Raw genomic sequence first — 20,505 nt, forward strand, 5'->3', positions numbered from 1 at the left:
GCTCTTTTTTTCCTTTTTTTTTTAGATGATGCATTTTTTTGTTCTGATAAAATATATATAACATGGAATTTACCATTTTAACCATTTTTAAGTGTACGCCTCAGTGGCGTTAAGTACATTCACATTATTCAGCAATCATCACCACCATCCATTTCGAGAACTTTTTTCTTCCCAAAGTGACACTCTCCCTATACCCATTACACACCAACTCCCCATTCTCCCTTCCCCCAGCCCCTGGCAACCACCATTCTACTTTTCTGTCTGAATTTGACTATTCTAGGGACCTGACATAAGTGGAATCAGACAGTGTTTGTCTTTTTGCAACTGGCTTATTTCACTTAGCATAATGACTTCAAGTTTCACTCGTGCTGTAGTGTGTGTTAACATTTCCTACTTTTTAAAGGCTGAATAATATTCCATTGTATGGATACAGTGCCACATTCTGTTTATCCATTCATCCATCGAGGGACACCTGGGTTGCTTCCACCTTTTGGCTATTGTGCATAATGCTGCTGTGAACGTGGGTGTACAAATTTCTGTTTGAGTCCCTGCTTTCAGTTCTTTTGGGTGTATACACAGAAGTGGAATTGCTGAATCAAACGGTCATTCTGTGTTTCATTTCTTGAGGAACTCCAGTACTGTTTTCCACAGCAGCTGCAGCATTTTACATTCCCACCAAACTTTTTATTTTCATAGGAAATTTTTGCCATCATTAGAGGTTAGGGGTTCACTATATAGTGGGATTTGAACCCAGGTCCGTGAGACCCCAAAGCCTGTGCTCACCTGCAACCCTGCCCCCCGACAAGGGTTCAGCTGCAGGACCTGCTACAGGGCGAAGGCAAAGGGTGGGCGCTGAAGGGCCAGCACCTTCCTGCCTGCAGGCTCCCCCGTCAGCGCTAGGGTGCTTGTCCCCGTCTGCCTGGGAGGAGAAGACGAGAAAAAAGGACACCTGCCGTAGAGCTTCACCCAGCTGGAAGGCAGCCGCTCACCCTGGACCTGAGCTGAGGCCATGGAAGGGGGACATGCTTGTCCTGGGTCCCTGGAACTGCTCCCCACACGCCCTGCGTCAGGCACCAGCCCAAGGGTCCTGGGCAACCAGTCGGGGCTGCAACGTCAGATGGAGACAGGGAACTCGGCAGGGTACCTGAAGCATCAGGTTAACTAAACTCAGGGTACCTGCTTACACCGGGGTAGCCGGGAGCCGGGGGTGGGGGGTGACGATGATACACAGGGACCTTCCCTCTTCAGCTCATACAGTGGTGTCCAGGCGCCATGTCCCACAAAACCACCCACAGGAAGGACTTCCCCAAAATAGGAAGAGAAGTTGTTGTTGGACAGCCAAAAACCTGACAAATATCTCTACAGTCCACTGTTTTCGATGCCCAACATCCATGCATGTGCTTATTCTAGTATTTACTCTGAAAAATATATATATACTTTTTTATAGGTTTTAAAATACATTTTATATATTATATATTTAATATATGAAGAATAAATATTTATATATTTTAATATGATATAATATTAAAATATAGAAATAAAATTAAATATATACATGTATTAAATAAATAATATATAAATATAGTTTTAAATATAAATATGTATCCTACTAGTATAATGCATCTGTTCCTCTTCCTGTCAAAAATACTTTCACTCTTTTTCCAAAGGGAGACAACTCAAAATCTCGTCAATTACCACATCCGCTTCCAAGTCCAGATTTCTAGATGATGTCTTCCTCCTGCAAGTCCTTTACCAGCCCATCTCAATATTTTGCAAACTGTGAACTACACAGTAAAGTTAATTACCACCAATACACCCTATATACCAGAGCGGAGGGAAAGAAGAATGGGAGAATTAAAATATTTTAAAAATATACTTGGGGGCTGGCCTGGTTGCATGGTGATTGAATTTGGCACACTCCGCTTAGCGGACCTGGGTTCACAGGTTTGGATCCTGGTCGTGGACCTACACCTCTCATGAAGCCATGCTGTGGCAGTGACCCATATACAAAATGGAGGAAGATTGGCACAGATGTTAGCTCAGGGCCACTCTTCATCACCAAATAATTAATAATAATAATAATATACTTGACACAGAAAGAAAAGAGCTATATGTAGAAACTATAGTCTTTTTCTACAGCAAAGCTGTAGCTGATATGAAGAACTTCCCTCCTTCGCTACACAGTTCATGTTCCCTTTGCCTTCAACTTGCATCTTGGCTGTTCCAGGGCGCTTTACCAGGTGACAAGTCCTAGACCTTCTTTTTAAAGAATCTGAGCCCTTGGTGGATTTCCCTGTATAGAATTTACTTTTTCCCCAAACTCTTTATTTTGAAGCATTTCAAACTTAACAGAACTATTGAAAGAATAGTACAATGTACATCCATATATCTTCATCCAGATTTGCCAGTTATTACCATTTTGCCTCATTCCCTCTAACTCTTTGCATGTGAAAAAGCTTTTCCCTGACCTTTTGAAAGTAAGTTGCAGACATCGTGAAATGTCATACCAAATACTTTAGCTTTTATTTCCATGAAGCTTGGGATTCTTCAACATGTAAATGAGTGTCTCTCATCATCTGGGGTAAATGATCAGTCATTTTCTCCTTAAATATTGCCCCTGCCCCTTTCTCTCTCCTTGCCCTCTGAGACCCCAATTCAATATATGTTAGATCTTTCTATATCCCCTGTGTTTCTGCTCTAACTGGGTATTTTCTGTTCTTTCGTCTTTCCATACTGTATTAAGGACAATTTCTTCCAGTTTACTTGTCCTCTCTTCAGCTGTGTCTAATCTGCTTTTTAACAAATTCATTGTGTTCTTAATTTTGGTTATTGTATTCTTCAGTTCTGGAAGTTCTATGTGATTCTTTTAAAATTCCATTGTGGCACTTCTTACTAGGTATTTGTTCCCTGCAGATTTTTTTTTTTAATATTTTTTTTTTTAAGATTTTATTTTTTCCTTTTTCTCCCCAAAGCCCCCCAGTACATAGTTGTATATTCTTCGTTGTGGGTCCTTCTAGTTGTGGCATGTGGGACGCTGCCTCAGCATGGTTTGATGAGCAGTGCCATGTCCGCGCCCAGGATTCGAACCAACGAAACACTGGGCCGCCTGCAGCAGAGCGCGCGAACTTAACCACTCGGCCACGGGGCCAGCCCTTCCCTGCAGATTTTTTTATGCTTGTCTTTTACTTCTTTAAACACAGTAAGTGGTGTTACTTGATGGTCAGTATCAGAGAATTCCACTATCTTAAATCTTCATGGGTCAATTTGTGTTTTCTGTTGTTTGTTTCCATTCTTGCACAAGGTTTCTTGTTTCTTTGTGTGCCTGATTATCTTTGATTATGGGCTGGATATTGTACCTGAAAAAATAGTTTTAGAAATAATTTGAGGCCTAGGATGACAGTACATTCCTTCAGAAAGGATGTTGCTTGGTACCAAATATGCTTGCTTCTGCTGGGTGATGAGGGGCATTATAAATGGGTGCACTTTTTAAAAAAACTTTTTATTGAGATTATGATAGTTTAAAACCTTGTGAAATTTCAGTTGTACATTATTGTTTGTCAGTTGTGTTGCAGGTGCACCCCTTCACCCTTTGTGCCCACCCCCCATCCCCCCTTTCCCCTGGTAACCACTAACCTGTTCTCTTTGTCTACATGTTTAACTTCCACATATTAGTGGAGTCATACAGAGATTGTCTTTCTCTATCTGGCTTATTTCACTTAACATAATACCCTCAAGGTCCATCCTAAGTGGGTGCACTTTAATCTAAGTTCAAGGCTTGAGCTTCCCTGGACCACCCAGATAACATGATTCTGGGCTACATGTCCCTCTTAAAGTGTGTATGTGTCCCTGGTGGGATACCTGACTTCCTACCCTGATCAGGCTCTGGGTTTTTATTTCTGATCCTCCCCAGCCAAAGACTGCCAAACAACAGCTCAATTTGACAGTTATATCTTTCAGATCAGTAAATACCCCCAGAGCAAAAATTGCTTTGGAATTCTGGGCTTACCTCTTTGGGTTTTAGCCTCTAAATGTTGGCCTAGTAATTCTTCACTTTATCAGTAACTTTTCAATACTTTTAAGATTTTTTTTTCCCTTCCTATTTTTTAGTTTGTCTTTAGTGGGAGGGTTGGAACAAAATACCTAACCAGGAACCTCTCTCCCATTAACTACCTGAACGTAATATTAAGAAGATTCATATCTCTATCTATCTGCCCCTGCTGAGTAACAGCAATCCTATCTACCCCTGACAATTAAAATCAATCACCCCAACCAACAGTGGCATCCTCTTTTCACTTTCTTGCCCTGTGGCAGGTGGACTGCAAAATGGTCCATTGGCAGTCTCAGCTCCTAATTTAGAGAAATCATTATTGTGCCCCCTGGTGGAAGCACTCCTTCTTTGCATCCTGAAGACTAGATCAGCCAGAGACCAGAGTTGCAGGAACAGGAAACAAACATTTTACAAAAGAGTCATTAGTTGAGATAACAGGAGGCTGAACCCCTACTTCCACTCCACGGTTCTTGTCTGTAAGAGAAACACTATATATACCGGTCACTGGTTCAGAGCATATAGAGTATCTATTGTTCAGGGATGGAGCATTTCTTAAAAGAATCCTAAAAGAACAGAAAGCCATTGATGCTGGGTTCATAAGCTGCCTTTCCAATTATACAGAACTAGCCTACTTATTATTACTAATAATTTTATTGAAATATATACATGAAGAGAAGCACACAGATCTCGTGTAGTTCAATGAGTGTTTACAAAGTGAACAAACCTGTGAAACCACTACCCGGATGAAGAAAAGGAACATTACGAGCACCTCACTAGCCCTCTTGTGCCTCCTCCTTGTCACTATGCTCCAAAGGTGACCCCTGTCCTGACTTCTACCCCCATAGATCAGGTGTGTGTTTATGTAACTTTATAGAAATGGAATCATACAATATGTCCTCTTTTGAAACTGGCTGCTTTTATTCAATATTTAGTTTTTGAGATTCATTCAAGTCATTGTGTAGCAACAGTTTGTTCCTTTCATTGCTCTTTAATTCATTCTACTCCTGTGGGGATTTGAATCGTTTCCAGTTAGGGGCTGTTACAATTAGTGCTGCTGTGAATATTCTTGTGCATGCTTTTTGGTGTATATGTCCCCGGATGGAATTGCTGCGTCATAGCGTAGGTGGATTTCAGCTTTAGAGCCAGCATCCTGTCTTAGCTGGCTTAGGCTGCTGTAACAAAATACCATAGACTGGGGGCCTTAAACAACAGGCATTTATTTCTCACAGTTCTGGAAGCTGGAATTCCAAGGTCAAGGTGCCAGCAGATTGGGTTCCTGGTAAGGGCCCTCTTCCTGGCTTGTAGACATCTGCCTTCTTGCTGTGTCCTCACATGGCCTTTCTCATGGAGAGAGAGAGGCATCTCTGTCTTCCTCTTCTTGTATGGTGTAACTTCAATATATGAATTTCGGGGGGGACACAGACATTCTGGCTGTAACACATACATCTGCCAAACACGATTTTAAGGCACAGAGATGGTAAGATGTGTCCTGATTCTGAAATACTAAAATCGGAGGAGGGGGCGGGGAATATGTACACCTTGGAATTGATCGAATAAGGTATATGACAAGGACCAAAGACAAAGCCCTGGGGACTCCAACACTTATAGGTGGAACAGAGGATGGACAGCGAGCAAAAGAGGCTAAAGGAACCACCAGTGTGACGGGAGGACAGCCAGGATGGCGTGTGTCTCAGAGACCTGGAGCAGAGTTTGAAAAAGGAGGGAAGGATGAATGGTGTCATGCAGGTTGATAGGTGGATGAGGACAGAGAAGAAATCTCTAAATCTTTTGAATCAGAGGTCACGGTGACTTTGTTAGTCCTTTCGAGTGAACTGGAGAAAACAAAATCCCCATTAAACTGGGCAAAAGGAAACTTGGAAAAAAGTCAACAGAAATAGGGAGTATAAACAGAATATTTGCTCTGAAAGGGTGAAAAGAAATGGGGTGATACTTGAAGGCAGACATGAGCTAAAGGCAGGGCTCTGATTTTTTTTAAGAGGATATTAAGCCATGTTTGTACGTGAATTGCACGATTCAATAGTGAAGGAGAAACGAATGGCACAGAAGAGAGAGGGATAATCGAAGGAGGAAGGTCCTTCAGAACCTAAACGGAGGGAAGGAGCTTAGAGATGAGTAGGAAGCAAGAGAGGAGAGGTGGGTACCAGTGAAGGTGGTGGCTGGGTTTGGTGGCAGGAAGGTAGGTAACTTTTGTCAGACCCGAATATTCAGGCCAAAGAACTGCCCAGTTCTGGGTGTTAATTTTCCTCTCCCTAAAATGGGCACATGTTTGGGAGCCTAAGTGGGCTGTGCACCCCTCACCTTCGCGATCCACCGACTCCCGCCCGTTAGTAAGGGCAAAAGATTTACCACGACGTTAAGGGTCGGCCAGGTACTAGGACGCATGCGCTCCATGCAGCTCAACTTTCACCACCCTGTCGCCTTCCCATCTCTGGACCACGCCAGAACCTCCCTTCCTTTTCTCGCTCCTCCAAATGGAAGAGGCGGGGCTCCAGCGAGAGCCTTGGGGCGCGCGCCCGTGTCCGCCGCGCCTGCGCACAGGGCTCCTCGGCTCCGTGGCCCTCGCGAACACGCACGAAGCTCGGTCTCCGTCGCTCGTTCTCGGGCGCGCGCGCGCGGGGGCGGCGCCTGCGCAGAAAGACAAGGAAACTGGTTCCCCCGAGCGGTCCCGGCGCCTGCGCGCTGCGGGCTCCGGGCCTCCCGGCCTGAGGGAGAGGAGCAGGGAAGATGGCGGCTGTGGTGGAAAATGTAGTGAAGCTGTGAGTGGTCGTTTCTTTCTCTCCTCGGCCGGGAGGTCTTGTGAGCGGTCTGGGAGTAGGGGGCGGTGCGGGGGAAGGACGAGGCGGAGGGAGGGACGTGCCCGGAAAGGCCGTGTTGCGACTTCTAGCGGGGAGGGCAACAGGAGACTCCGGAGAAGACGCTGCGCTTCTTTGGAAACTTGTGAGGCCGTGAGGGGGACCCCCGGGAGCCCGGCGGGCGGGCGGGCTGGACGCCTCCGGGCCGGCGGTGTCCAGAGTAGGGCGCCCTTGCTGCCTGCGGGAGCCACGGCCCGGGACCGGCCCCTCCGCGTCGGCCGCCCGCAGCGGCCCGGGAGCCAGGCGCGGGGAAGGCCCGCGGGGTGTTTTGTTCTAAACAGCCGGTGACGTGGGCGGGGGCGGGGGCGGGGGGGTCTTGAGTATCAGGTCCCCAGGACCAGAAATACTGTCGGGAGGAATTTGTTGAGGAGCAGAGACAGGGAGAGAACTTCAGGGGCGCGGGCCTTTGCGCCTTCCCATCATCCCAGCCATCCAAACGCGGGGCCGGGACGGAAGCGGTCCAGGATGTCCCTGCAGCCCCGACGGGCGGCGGGGTCGGCCGGCCTCGCGCCCTGCGGTCCTCTGGGCTGGGCAGCTCGCGAGCAAAGTTGGTGGTGGTTGGGGAAATGGAGAAGGGCCTGTGAGCTGCGAGTTAAAGATGCTTTGGGACCTGATTTCCGCCAGCTTCCTCCCCGAAGGGGAATCTGAATGAGTACTGAAATGGGTTCATGCCCCCTGGGCGAATAGAGCAAGCTCCTCTTCATGGGTAAATTGCGCTTAGTGTAGGGGTAGGAAAATTGAAAGGCGGCTAGCTGTCCAGTCTGAGCTTCTGGGTTTTGAGTGGATGACAAGATAAATAAAGGTTTGGGAACTGTTGTAAGGGACTCAGGGCTCCTCATCTGCCTTTGTGGTGGGCTGAGCCCCACTCTCCTCCCCAAGTGCCTTTTTGCAGAGTACATTGCTCCCCCGTCCTCCTGCCAGGAGCCTTTTCTTTGAGAATGCTTTCCCACTTCCATTAAGCTAAGTGCCTTCTCTTCTCCTCTTGTGGCTTTTTTTTTTTTTTTTTTTTTACTTGCTTTCAGCTCCATCCTGCTGCCGCTTTCAGCCACCCCTCCTCCCAACACTATTATCTTTCTCTCTGATCTGCCCACTCCAGTTTCCCCAGCTCTCTCTTCAGGCTGACATTTCCCTCAATTTAGAAATGACGCTGTTGATCTGCCATTTATGTAGTTATCCTTCCTGACTCAGATGTTCTTTCTTTGTTTCCCCGCCTTTCTCTTTGTTGACTCCCCCCATCCTGTTGTAAGGGGAGGTTTTACACAGGTTTCTTGCTTCTCGAAAAAGAATCAAAGCTTCTACCTTGGAAATCTTACTTTACTGGGGGGATGTCAGACTTGCCTAGGTTTTGAGAGTTCTCTGTAATGGGATTCTTTATGGTGGATGACTTTCTTCAGGGAAATAGGGCTGCCACCCCTTTCATGTCGTATTAGAAGTGAGGGCTTCCCCATTTAAAGAGAGTATGAATTCTTATTTCTCTTTAAAGAGCTGTGGAGATTGTGAGGGTCACCAGCCACTGGTTCCTGAGTACCGTTCTAGCAATGAGAGACCAACTTGGTCCTCCTCAGTTCTAGCTGCAGAGGGTCGTGGACCACTATTAATACTTTCTCCTACAGAACTTTAAAAAGCGGCTTCCATTCTTTCTATACCATTCTCACCTTGGAAAGAGGTGCTTTTCTGGTGCTTCTCTTGATCATGGTGTGCCTTGTTTGCTGACAGCTGAGGTTACACATTGAGGTCAGGACTCCTAGCTCATCTTTTCTAACTTGCATCTTTTTCTGGGAGAGGAATTTTCCTTTTTGTAATTTCTCTTTCTCTCTCAAACGTGGTGTCAGAATTTAAGCAGTCTTTAAAGGATCTTACTGGGGTACAATAGTATAAAATAGCTGGCGCTGCTGACTGGTTTTGAAACCTTCTGAGTTAGGTAACAAGATACAGAGAATAATGTTAGCTTGAAATTTCTTGCGATAGGAGCCTTCGGTTCTTAAGAGCTCTCTCATTCTCTCTTGCTCTCTCCTCATCACATCCTCTCTCCCGCCAACTTAAGTGTTTCATTCCCAGCTCTCTTACTCACAAGACTGTTTGCCCCACCTTCTGAAATCCTGCTTAACTCACAAGAACTTTTATAGAACCTCTCTGATCCGTTCCCCACAAACCATTTCCAGCCTCCTTGCTCTGACTTTGCAGCTCTCAGCCCGTCTGGCCCTCCTTCCATTTGACTTCCAGTGTCAGTATCAATTCACATCAGCAGAAACAAAGGAGCTGCTGCACTCAGCCTTGTTTATCCAGTTTTGCTCTGTGTAGTGAGGACATGGCTGCCTCCTAAAGGCAAGCAAATGTGAGCCTGTTCCCTTCTCTCCACTCTGCAACACAAGATTCATGCCTACCTCAAATTACAGTCATTACAGCTCATTGACTCAAGCCCGGCTGTCTTGTGGTGTCACCGCCTTGTGTGTAGTATGTGTCTTTCTCAGTTGCTGGGAACATGCTAAGCTGCGCCTAAGTGGTCTATTGTGGCTGCTCAGCAAAAGCCCCCCTCGGATTCCAGAACAGGGTTTGTTGGTGTGTCGAGTTATGGAGATAAGCAACAGAGACTTACGCTGTCCAGCTTCCCATGCTAGGAGCCTCCCGCTCATGGAGTATGTCCCAGCTTATCTAGGCCAGCCTCCCCTGTCTATAGCAGAGGAACCTGAGGTCCACGTGGGTTGACTAAATGTCCGTGTTTATGTGGTGACTAGCAGCCAAGCCAGGTCTTTTTACTCCCAAGTCAAGTCAAGATGTCCTAGACATTTATGGGTAGCAGGATACTTTGGGAAAGAAATCACCTCTACCTTGTTTGTTTATAATAAGATTGACCAAATATGTGAATATGAATTTTTATGGTTAGTTTAAGCTCCAATACTAAAGTACTTGTTAAACCCTGAAGGATGAGAACAAGATTGGTTCTATACACATGCTGCTTAGAACCAGAAAACTCCTGGCACTGTGCAGTTTTCCAGCTTTTTAAAGCACTAAAAGGTTTACCCTTGATTCACAGTTCAAATTGAGTCTTTTGAGTCCAAGAAGGTTCTTTCCTATATAATTTAATGGTGTGAGAATGGAGAAGGGCCTAGGGTGGGCCTTTGAACAAATAAGTTTTGTATCAGTACAATGGTACTCAGTGAAAAGTAGGCTTCAGGGAAATTCAAATGCTTTCAGATGTTTTCCATTGTCTGTAAAATTAGTATATAGAATTCATTAGTTGGCTAAATACCTAGTTCAAAATTCAAAAGATGTAGAAGGGCGTATAGGAGAAAGTCCCCTAGTTTTTTCCCTGGAGGCCTACAGTTTCTTGTTCACCTTTTCGGTACATAAATGGTAGCATCCTACAACACCTCTCAGCACTGTACCTTGCTTTTTTTTTCTAATTATCTTGGAGATTGTTTAGTATCAGTGCATGAAGAGCTTCCTTCTTTTTTTATGGCCAAATAGAATTTCATTGTATAGGTATACCATAGTTTGCTAAATATATTTTTGTAAGTCCCCAGACCTTGTTGAACTCTCTTCCTCGTTTGCAAAAAGGAGCTAACCTCTGCTTCTCAGGGTCATGGGGGTCAAGAGAAATAGCATCTTGCCTAGCACAGGGCCAGACTCATAAGAGGCAGAGAATGAACATTAGTTGCTTTCCCTCTTTGTGGGTTAGACTTAAGTCTGGTTAGATACATGATGAATTATGTGTTCCTGACAGTAATTTATTTGTAAAGTGCCTTTCCTCATAATGGCTTAGTCAAGGGGCTTGGTGTCCCATGAGGCAAAAATGGAGGCAAGTAGAAGCAAAGTGACAGTCTCCTGGTCCCTGGAGCCTTCTAGAGAAGCCAATGGCAAGGGAGAGGGGTAGCTCAGCACCCTTAACCCTGTGCCTCCAGCCCACACCCCAGCCCCTGGTTTTGTCTCCCTGCAGCCTGGGGGAGCAGTACTACAAAGACGCCATGGAGCAGTGCCACAATTACAATGCCCGCCTCTGTGCTGAGCGCAGCGTGCGCCTGCCTTTCTTGGACTCGCAGACCGGAGTAGCCCAGAGCAACTGTTACATCTGGATGGAAAAGCGACACCGGGGTCCAGGTGAGGGTCCAGACTCAGGAGCACAGGAGGAAGACGCTTCCTCATCTTAGGTGACGCCAGCTGAGAGGGTTTTCCTTAGCCCAGGGAGGATGAAGCGGACAGGTTCATACCAGCATCTTTGTGTCTGCAGGGCTGTCCTGCTGAGGCTTTTACGGGCTTCTGGAGAGCCGTGTGTTGGCCAGGGTCCCTGAGCTTACATCTCTTTCTTTTCCATGAACTATCCCTCCCCTTGCTCCCAGGCCCTCACTGTCCATATTCTTCCCTTGCTGTGGAACTCAAAGTGGGGCCGACTCATCTAGAAAGTGTTTGATACTATTTTCTAGGACTGGGTTAGGGCTTGACTTCCCTGTCTCTCTCTTTCTTCCACAGGATTGGCCTCTGGACAGCTGTATTCCTACCCTGCCCGGCGCTGGCGGAAAAAGCGGCGAGCCCACCCTCCTGAGGATCCAAGGCTTTCCTTCCCATCTATTAAACCAGGTAAAGCACACTCCTCCCTGAGCAGGGGCGTGGCCTGCCGCCTGGTAAGAGGCCTGCTAATCAGCTGTTGTACCAGGCCCAGTACTAGATCCTGAAGATACTCAAATGAATAAATAAGATGTGATTCCTTCCTGTAAAGAGCTCAGTCTAAGAGGAAACAGGTAAACAGTTAAGTTATGGTGCCAAGTGAGCTAGGGCATCTTGGTTCCTGGGCAGCCGGAGACCAGAAGACAGTGACTGGCCTGTGGCTGGCCCAGCACTGTGTAGACCCGGAGCGGTGTGCTTTCAGCCCTTCTGAGCCTCGCCCTGTCCTGACCTTGCCTGCAGACACAGACCAGACCCTGAAGAAGGAGGGGCTCATCTCTCAGGACGGCAGTAGTTTAGAGGCTCTGTTACGCACCGACCCCCTGGAGAAGCGAGGTGCCCCAGATCCCCGGGTTGATGACGACAGCTTGGGCGAGTTTCCTGTGACCAACAGTCGAGCACGGAAGGTACACGATGAACACTGTGGCTAAGGGAGCTTGGAGGGAAGCCAGCCTCTTCCTCAGAGGCCACGCAGTGATCAGAATGGGAGCAGAAGCTGCGGGGCAGGAGACAGGCCCCTGGAGTTCTGTTCTGCTTCATTCCCCGGTTGGCACCGGGTACTGACTGGCCTCACTGTCAGTCTCTCCTGCTCCTTTCCTTCCAAGTACAGACTCTTACTCATTCATCTTCTTTTGTCACAAAAGTTTTTTGGTGCCTGGGGTTACACAGGTGAAGCAGACCTGGTTCCTGCCAACAGGGAAGATAAAACTATACATAAAAATAGTAAGAGCTAAATGTCTGCCAGGCAGTGTGCAAAGTGCTTTTCCATCATTTTCTTCAGTCTGTACCACCTTATCAGGTTGATCCTGTGGTCCTCGTTTTACATACAGGGAGGCTAAGGCGGAGCAGTGAACAGAAACTTCCACAAAGGAAGCTGTAAGCAGCAAAGTTCTACTTTAAGTTGAGGAAGTGAGGTGTTGGAAAGGAACCACCAATAGTATGCTCCCAGGGCAGCAGGTCAGAGGCAGGAGAGGGCACGGTTACTTGGGGATCAGAGAAAGCTTTATGAAGACATGGCATTCGATTCGGCCACTTGGAGATGGTGGGAAAGGCATTCCTGGCTTAGGGAACAGCATGAAGAGAAGCAGAGGCGGGAAAGCACAAAGCATTGAGGGAGATGGAACCGGATCATAGGGTGAAGGGTGGCAGTGAGGAGTGAGGCTGGAGTGGAGAGCCGGGTCACAGAGGAGGTGCTGGGCGGCCTGGGCCAAGCCCGTTGCAGGGGAGCTTTTGGCTGTACGATATTTCTGCCCATCTTAATCCTCCTGTCCACTCAGCGGATCCTAGAGCCGGATGACTTCCTGGATGACCTCGATGATGAGGACTATGAAGAAGACACTCCCAAGCGCCGGGGCAAGGGAAAATCCAAGGTGAGGGCCAGAGTGCTGCCTGCAGCCTTTGGCGGGGCCTGCAGCATTCGCTGTTTTGTTGCTTGTCATTGCCATTTTCCCTCTGGTGTGAGATTAGTAGCCGCTTCCAGGAGAGTTTAACTGCTCGGAGCGACACACCTTAGTAAGGGCATCTTTTTGCTCTTTTTGGCAGGGTAAAGGTGTGGGCAGTGCCCGTAAGAAGCTAGACGCTTCCATCCTGGAGGATCGGGACAAGCCCTATGCCTGTGACAGTGAGTGCCTCACGAGTGGGTGGGTAGTCCTTGCCTTGGACCAGCCCCTGCTCAGGATGTGAGAGGAGGGAGGGCTGTGTTCTTTCTAGAGTGGTAAAACAAGCCTGCACTCTCCTTCTGCCTGCTGACTGGTTCCCTCTGAGAGCCCTGGGAACCTGACCTCTGCTACACGACGGGGGGACCTGCATGCTGTGGGAGAGATGTCTGCTGTCCTCTGGGGTGGGGGTGCCAGTAGGGGGCACACACAGCAGGCAGGGTTGGCCTCTCAATAGATGGCATCCAGGTCTGCTGGCCCCAGTGAAGTCAGGGCCCCAGGAGTCCAACACCGAGTTTTTCAATGTCTGTTCTCTCTCCCCCTTTTCTCTGACTTGCCCCACTTCTGTCCCTCCACCCTGGGAGCACCATCGCCGCTGGGGTTTCTCTCTCGTCTGCTCCGCTTTCCTGCTGCTGCTGCTCCTGTCTCGAGTGTATCAAGGCCTCCTTCTCATGACTTTTCTTTCTGTCTTTCAGATAGTTTCAAACAAAAGCATACCTCGAAAGCGCCCCAGAGAGGTAGCTCTCTCGACTTTTCAGACTTTTGGTTTCCTATCCCTTTTTCCCTCCTTCCATGTCCTCCTGCCTTTCTCATTTCCTGTGATGCTAGTTTAAATATCTTCCAGATGGCGTGGGGATCAGAGCAGTGGACCTTCCGTTGTGCTCTGCTCCTCACGGTCCTGGAAGCTGACTTTACCACTGCTTGTCCCCCACGAACTTGCTTCTAGGGCTGCTCGGCCCACTGCATGGGGTGGCTTCAAAAGCATTATAAGGAACCCGTAACAAACAGATCCCTCTGCTCTCCCTTCGCCAAAACAGACACTTGGTGGTCACCCAGTGTTCCCCACCATCCTGCCACCTCCTCCTCCCGTCCTCTCCCCACTCCTTTCCTGCTGGCCCCTTGCTCTTCTTGGTATCACAGCTCAAGAGTCAAGATGCCTGGGGATCTGCTTTCCTTGCTGGTTGGTGGGGGTTGGGCAGGGCAGTGATGTGGGAGTGGCTTTGAATTTCTTTGGGGGCCAGCTACCCTAGCAGACACAACTGATAGGTTATCCCTAAGAGATCCGCCCCCAACTCTTTTATCCACATCGGGCAGAGATGGGCTCCGTGGTGTATACAGGGTAGCGTGAGCTCCTGCATTTACTGAGAGGTAAAAAAGTTTGGAGTCTCTCCCTTACCTTCTCTCCTTCCTGCCATATTTCAAGACTATAAAAATTCCCTTCCTTCCTGACCTGGAGCTCCTCAGACTATTCCCAGGGCAAGTGATAGTGGGGTAAGGGCAGTCTGCCAGACAGCCAGTGTGGACGAGTGGAGGGGCCATGGGCCAGGGTTTACTGGGGAGAAGGACCACAGAGGCTGAGAGCCCCAGGGCTTGATGCTCCTGGCCAGGGAGAGAGAGCAGTCACTAAAGGCCTGTCCCAGAGCAGAGCTGATGGGGGCGGGGATGGTTCCCTCTGCCTCAGGGGGAGCCTCACAGCTTAGAGGGCAGGGATGTGGCACTCTCCAGTCCTGACACATTTCTCTGCAATCTTCTTCCCACTCAGTTTGTGGAAAACGTTATAAAAACCGACCAGGGCTCAGCTACCACTATGCCCACTCCCACTTGGCTGAGGAGGAGGGCGAGGACAAAGAGGACTCGCAGCCGCCCACCCCGGTCTCCCAGAGGCCTGAGGAGCAGAAATGTAAGCTGAGGGCTCGGAGGTGGGACAGGCAAGAGTTGCCTGCTTATGAAAACCCTCCTTGCAGGGAGGAGAGGCCCCGAGGCCCCCGTGGGTATCATCGAAGTTCTCTTTCTGCCTGTAGCTAAGAAGGGTCCTGATGGATTGGCCCTGCCCAACAACTACTGTGACTTCTGCCTGGGGGACTCAAAGATCAACAAGAAGACAGGACAACCCGAGGAGCTGGTGTCCTGTTCCGACTGTGGCCGCTCAGGTACCTCCCCCCGGGGGTAGGGCTGCCCCCACCAGCACCCCATCCCCGAGGGGCTCCTGGCTTGCCAGTGTCCAGTGGCTGTCAGTCAACCCGGACGCGTTGCTTCTCCCCCGTTTCCCACCGCCGGTTCCGCTTGCTCCCCCCAGGGCACCCGTCCTGCCTGCAGTTCACCCCAGTGATGATGGCGGCCGTGAAGACCTACCGCTGGCAGTGCATCGAGTGCAAGTGCTGCAACATCTGCGGCACCTCTGAGAACGACGTGCGTGCCCCGCCCCCGCCCCCGCCCCCGCCGCCCCGCCATCCCTGTCGGAACTCTGATTTGTCCAGCTGGTGTTTCCTGGGCACCTGCTTGTGACAGACCGTGTTCTAGGCACTAAGGACACGAAACCAGACAGACCTACTTTCATGACTTACATTCTTATGGGGACAAGCAGTAAGCAAGGAAATGAGTGACGTTTTTGTGATGTGCCGTGAAGACAGTGAAACCAGTAACATGGCCAAGGGAGGCTGGATGACTGATTTAGAGAGTCAGAGAAGACTTTTCTGAGGCTATGGTAGTGGTGTTGAGGTGTGGATGCTAGAAAGGATCCAGTTGAAGAAGATTTGGAGGGAGAGCATTCCCAGGAAAGGAGCAGTGAGTGCCAGGGCCTGAGGCAGACAAGCCAGGTGTGTGTGGGCCCGTGCGGCAGGCCGGAGCCTTCCCGTGGTGGGAGAGCTGGTAGAAGATGAGCTTGGAAGGCTGGCACACCAGGTCTGAGGGTTTAATCAGGGGAGTCATGTGGTCTGTCTTACATTTTACAAAGATAACTGGCTGCTCTGTGGAGAATAGACTGTAGGGGACGCTGGAACCGTGAGATCAGTTAGGCAGCTGGTACGGTCCAGGTGGGATGACAGGGACTCGGTGTGGGTGGCCTTGGACAGCACTGGTTTTCTATCCAGAGATTCCCACGTCTGTCCTTACCTGCTATCTACCTCGCCCCTCTTGGAAGTAGCAGCAGTGTCTGCACAAGCCCTCCTTCCTCCCTTCCTGCCTTCTTTCCTTCCTCCCCACCCCCAGTGGCCTACCAGGCCCATCAGTCACTTACCTCCCTCTCCTCTTCCATCTTACGTTCTCCAGGACCAGCTGCTCTTCTGTGACGACTGTGATCGCGGCTACCACATGTACTGTCTCACCCCGTCCATGTCTGAGCCTCCTGAAGGTAGGTGGCCCCGATCTCTTACTCAGAGCACTTATTTCATTAGTGACTTGGAAAATTATGCATCCAGTAAGTGAGTTCTGTTATCAGTGCCGTCTTCTTCCAAAGTAGGCAGTAGGCACTGAGCCTTCACTCAGTTCAGAATGCCACTCAGTTCAGAATGCTTTCCTAGCATGTCAACTTCAAGAGTTTACTGTTTGCACTTTATCGCCAGATGCCTGAGAGAAAACAGATGCTGAGCAGAGATCAGTTACCAGAAGGAGTGATTTGTTTTCCACCAACCAGTCCAGGAAACTCAGTTCGTAGCTTGTCCGGTGTGAAGCTTCAGTATCAGCTCTTCAGACTTGACAGACCTGAGTGTAATTTCCGCCCAGGCTAGAAGAGAGTTGAACCTGGAGCCTGAATGGGTCACTCTGCCCCTCTAGTAGTTTGCTTAGTAATGCTCCAGGTATATGGAGCTCTTTGATGAAACCAGTGGTGGCACCAAAGAGTGGCTGCCTCTCCACAAGTCCCCTTCCAGCCAGACCTCTGTGCCAAAACTCCTCCTTTATAGAAATTCGGAAGCTTACTCAGAAGCTATTACTGTGCACGGAGGATGTAGGCCAGCATCACAGGCGAGAGAAAGTGGCTCACTGTGTGGTGTAAGCTGACTTGTAATATAGGTCAGACTGCTGTCACCCCGTAGAGAAGGAGGCCACTAACAAAACCTGAGAGTCTTTTAGCAGCTGCAGGGGAGCAGTTAGCTCTTGTCATCTGTCATGCTGAGTTTATAAATCTACGTTGGGGACACGTAGTGTGTTTTATTTTTTTATAACCATAAAATATCAATTTACCAACGAAATTCTACGTTAACTGTAGAAGGGCTTTCCTACTTTCCTGTTGAAGTACTGTCAGACCCTGAGTAGTGGAGAGCTGCACGTGGCTGAGGGGGCTCTCTAGAAGCCATCAGATGGTCCAGCGTCGCCGAACGACCCACAGGCCAAATCCAGCTGCAGCTATTTTATATAGCTCCCAAGCTACGAATGATTTTTGTATATATATATTTTTTAAAGATTTTATTTTCCCTTTTTCTCCCCAAAGCCCCTCGGTACATACTTGGTATTTTTAGTTGTGGGTCCTTCTGGTTGTGGCCTGTAGGATGTCACCTCAGCATGGCCTGATGAGTGGTGCCATGTCTGTGCCCAGGATCCAAACCGGCAAAACCCTGGGCCGCCGAAGCAGAGCACATGAACTTAACCACTCAGCCATGGGCCTGGCCCCTAATTTTTGTATTTTTAAAGCAAGTTAAAAAAAAAAGATGTGGGGCTGGCCCCGTGGCCGAGTGGTTAAGTTCGCGCGCGCCGCTGCAGGCAGCCCAGTGTTTCGTTGGTTCGAATCCTGGGCGCGGACATGGCACTGCTCATCAAACCACACTGAGGCAGCGTCCCACATGCCACAACTAGAAGGACCCACAACGAAGAATATACAACTATGTACCGGGGAGCTTTGGGGAGAAAAAGGAAAAAAATTAAAAATCTTAAAAAAAAAAATAAAAGATGTGACCGAGACTATATGTATCTCCTGAAGCCTAAAATATTTAATACTCTTTCTGGCTCTTTACAGAAATGCTTGCCAATCCCTGTGAGTTGACCTTTGGGTTGGAAAGGACCTTCTTAGATATTTGAGAGTCACCTATCTCTGAGGAGCTGAAAAAAGCTGTGGATTCTTTCCCCTGGGATAATGTCCAAATACACATGTGTACAGCTATGCTGATAATTGAAGGCATTACGGGCTACTTTTGTTTCTCAAAAAAAGTAAAGAAGGATCTGACCATAGTGTATGAACCAGTTATTTTCTTATAAGGGACATTATTTCATGTTTTTCTGTGAAACTAGACTTGGGTTGTAGCAAGGTGGGTCATCATAGTTCACCCCCTTTTCCTCTGGTTGGGTCCTCAGCCTCTGCTCGAACACCTAGTGATGGTGGGGAGCCATTCTCGTCTTTCCGTTGTTTTCTCAGAAAACTGTCTTAGGTGGAATCAAAATTGGTTTCGCTAGAGCCTCTATTCATGATCTTTTTTTTGGTAAGGAACATTCGCCCTGAGCTAACATCTGTACCAATCTTCCTCTTTTTGTGTGTGGGATGCATGGGATGCCTCCACAGCATGGCTGATGAGTGGAGTAGGTCCATACCCAGGATCTGGACCCGCGCACCTGGGTCGCCAAAGTGGAGCGTGTGGAACTTTAACTACTCGGCCAGGGGGCTGGCCCCTATTCATGGTGTTTGTTCTAACCTTTGAGGTCTTGGTTCTTCTGTAATCACAAGTCTAAAGCTGGGATGGTTTGAAAAACCATATCTGCCAGGCCCTCCTAGAGATTCTGATTTAAGAAAGGGCCTAGGAGTCTATATTCTGAAGTAGTCCTCCAGGTGATTATTTCTTTCATCTCCATTGGGAATTATTTTTCATAATATTTGAAGACCTAGAGCTCAGGATAACCGTGAAATTTGCTACTGCAGAACATCTCCCATCCTGCCTGCTCCTGGAGGTGACGTGTGGGGATGGAAGGACAGCAGGTCAAGATTGTGGGGACCCACCCTAACCCCTCTCTGCTTCTCTGCAGGAAGTTGGAGCTGTCACTTGTGTCTGGACCTGTTGAAGGAGAAAGCTTCCATCTACCAGAACCAGAACTCCTCTTGATGTGGCCACGCCCCTGCACCCCCATACACCCAGAGCTGTTTCTCTCCTCCTCTCTTGTTTTTCATACCCACCTTGCCCTTCCTCTTCCTCTCTTTCACAAGTCCAGAGAACCTTGGGGTGGTTGTGCCAACCTGCCTTTGGCAACAGCAAGCTGAGGTGGCAGCTCTGACCGCCTCTGGCCCCAGGCCCTCAGGGAGAAGGGAGCAGCACACTGCCCCAAGGCGTACCTGTGGGCCCAGCTTCTCACTGCTCTCCAGGAAGTGCATTCACTCTGCCTGCCTTGGGCCCTGGCCCTGGTGATCACAGGGTTCAAACCGTCCTCCGAGAAAGAGTGGGAGAGCAGCTCGCTCCTCTCAGCTCTGCCTCTGCTCTGCTCCCAGGGTTTCCCTTCCCCCGGAGGTGAGCCGGGCCGGGCCATTTTGCCAGGAGCAGCTGGGAGTGAGCAACTGAGCAAGCTGCGGTGGCGCTGCAGGGAGCTTTCCATGCCCTTCGTGCTGCTTAGCTTTGCCGCCTCCTTCCCCCAGAGTGGCTCTGTGGCCCTCTGTGCCTGCCACCCGGATCCTTTGCCCGAGCCAGGATGCTCCTGGTCACCTCCTAGTTCTGCCCTGTCCTGCTCCGCCCCACCCCAGGGGGAGCAGCAGCTTCACCCTGATTCTTCCTCATGCTCGCCTGGCTCCCTCTCACAGACGGTTTCCAGTGACTGAAGCATTCCCCACCCTTGGCGTTTCCTATCTTCCGCCTCCCCTTCTTATTCCCTTTGGTTTTGTGGGGAGAGGGGAAGCATCAGGGGGCCAGGCCAGCAGCCTGGGGGCCACAGGGAGACGTTGGATAATGTGCCTGTTTTTTAACTCGACGAAAAAGCCTACCTCCGAAACCCCCTTTTTGTTCTTCCTGGACCTGGGCGTTCAGCTCCTGCCCTTAACTGAATCGGGAGCCTCTGCCTCCTGCTCTGTGTCTCCTGGCTCCTGGATCACGGGGAAGCCACGTGGACGTCCCTTTCTTCTCTTGCACGCTCGCTAGCAGCTGGTAAGGTCTTCACACCCTGATTCCTCAGTTTTCTGTCTGGTGACACTGACATTAAGTAGTGGGGGGGACAGTCCATTCCAGGACACCCTGGAGTGGCCTTCCCCTTGGCCGTGGGCAGGCCCTAATTCACTGTCGATTTGGAGTTGAGGTGTCTTTTTTTTCTTTCTTTAGTTCCTGTATTCTAAACGTTAGTACAAATAAACGTTTTTACACAGAGCCCTCTGCTGGATGGTTTATCTCCTGACTCCATTACCTGGTTCAGAAGGCCACTTCATCCTAAAACTTGTCATAGGACAGTGGTTTTTAAACGTTTTGGAATACAGCTTTTCCCCCAAATTAAATTTTTTGCTGAACCCCAATATGTAAAATTGGGTATTTTGTTACTTGTAATATCGTACGTAAATTCTAGTTATAACAATTCCTTATTATAAAGAAGGAAG

At 49.0% G+C, this 20,505-nt stretch overlaps 1 protein-coding gene across 4 annotated transcripts; it reads left to right on the forward strand.

The window, feature by feature from the left end:
• Positions 1 to 6,546: 6,546 nt before the first annotated feature.
• On the forward strand, positions 6,547 to 20,281 carry DPF2 (double PHD fingers 2). Of its 4 annotated transcripts, none has more exons than XM_008544698.2 (12): positions 6,585 to 6,825; positions 10,859 to 11,019; positions 11,389 to 11,496; positions 11,824 to 11,987; positions 12,858 to 12,950; positions 13,123 to 13,201; positions 13,712 to 13,753; positions 14,779 to 14,916; positions 15,038 to 15,166; positions 15,313 to 15,425; positions 16,284 to 16,365; positions 18,963 to 20,281. In XM_008544698.2, exons 1-12 carry the CDS (start codon positions 6,794 to 6,796, stop codon positions 19,037 to 19,039), a joined length of 1,218 nt encoding a protein of 405 aa, XP_008542920.1. In that variant the 5' UTR covers positions 6,585 to 6,793; the 3' UTR covers positions 19,040 to 20,281. The 4 variants fall into 4 exon arrangements, with proteins under 4 accessions (XP_008542921.1, XP_008542920.1, XP_070421553.1 ...); XM_070565451.1 differs by lacking the exon at positions 6,585 to 6,825 and adding an exon at positions 7,240 to 7,627; XM_008544699.2 differs by lacking the exon at positions 13,712 to 13,753 and having other exon boundaries at positions 6,547 to 6,825.
• The last annotated feature ends 224 nt before the right edge of the window (positions 20,282 to 20,505 follow it).

This window comes from Equus przewalskii, chromosome 11 (assembly GCF_037783145.1).
Source record: "Equus przewalskii isolate Varuska chromosome 11, EquPr2, whole genome shotgun sequence".
NCBI lineage: Eukaryota > Metazoa > Chordata > Mammalia > Perissodactyla > Equidae > Equus > Equus przewalskii.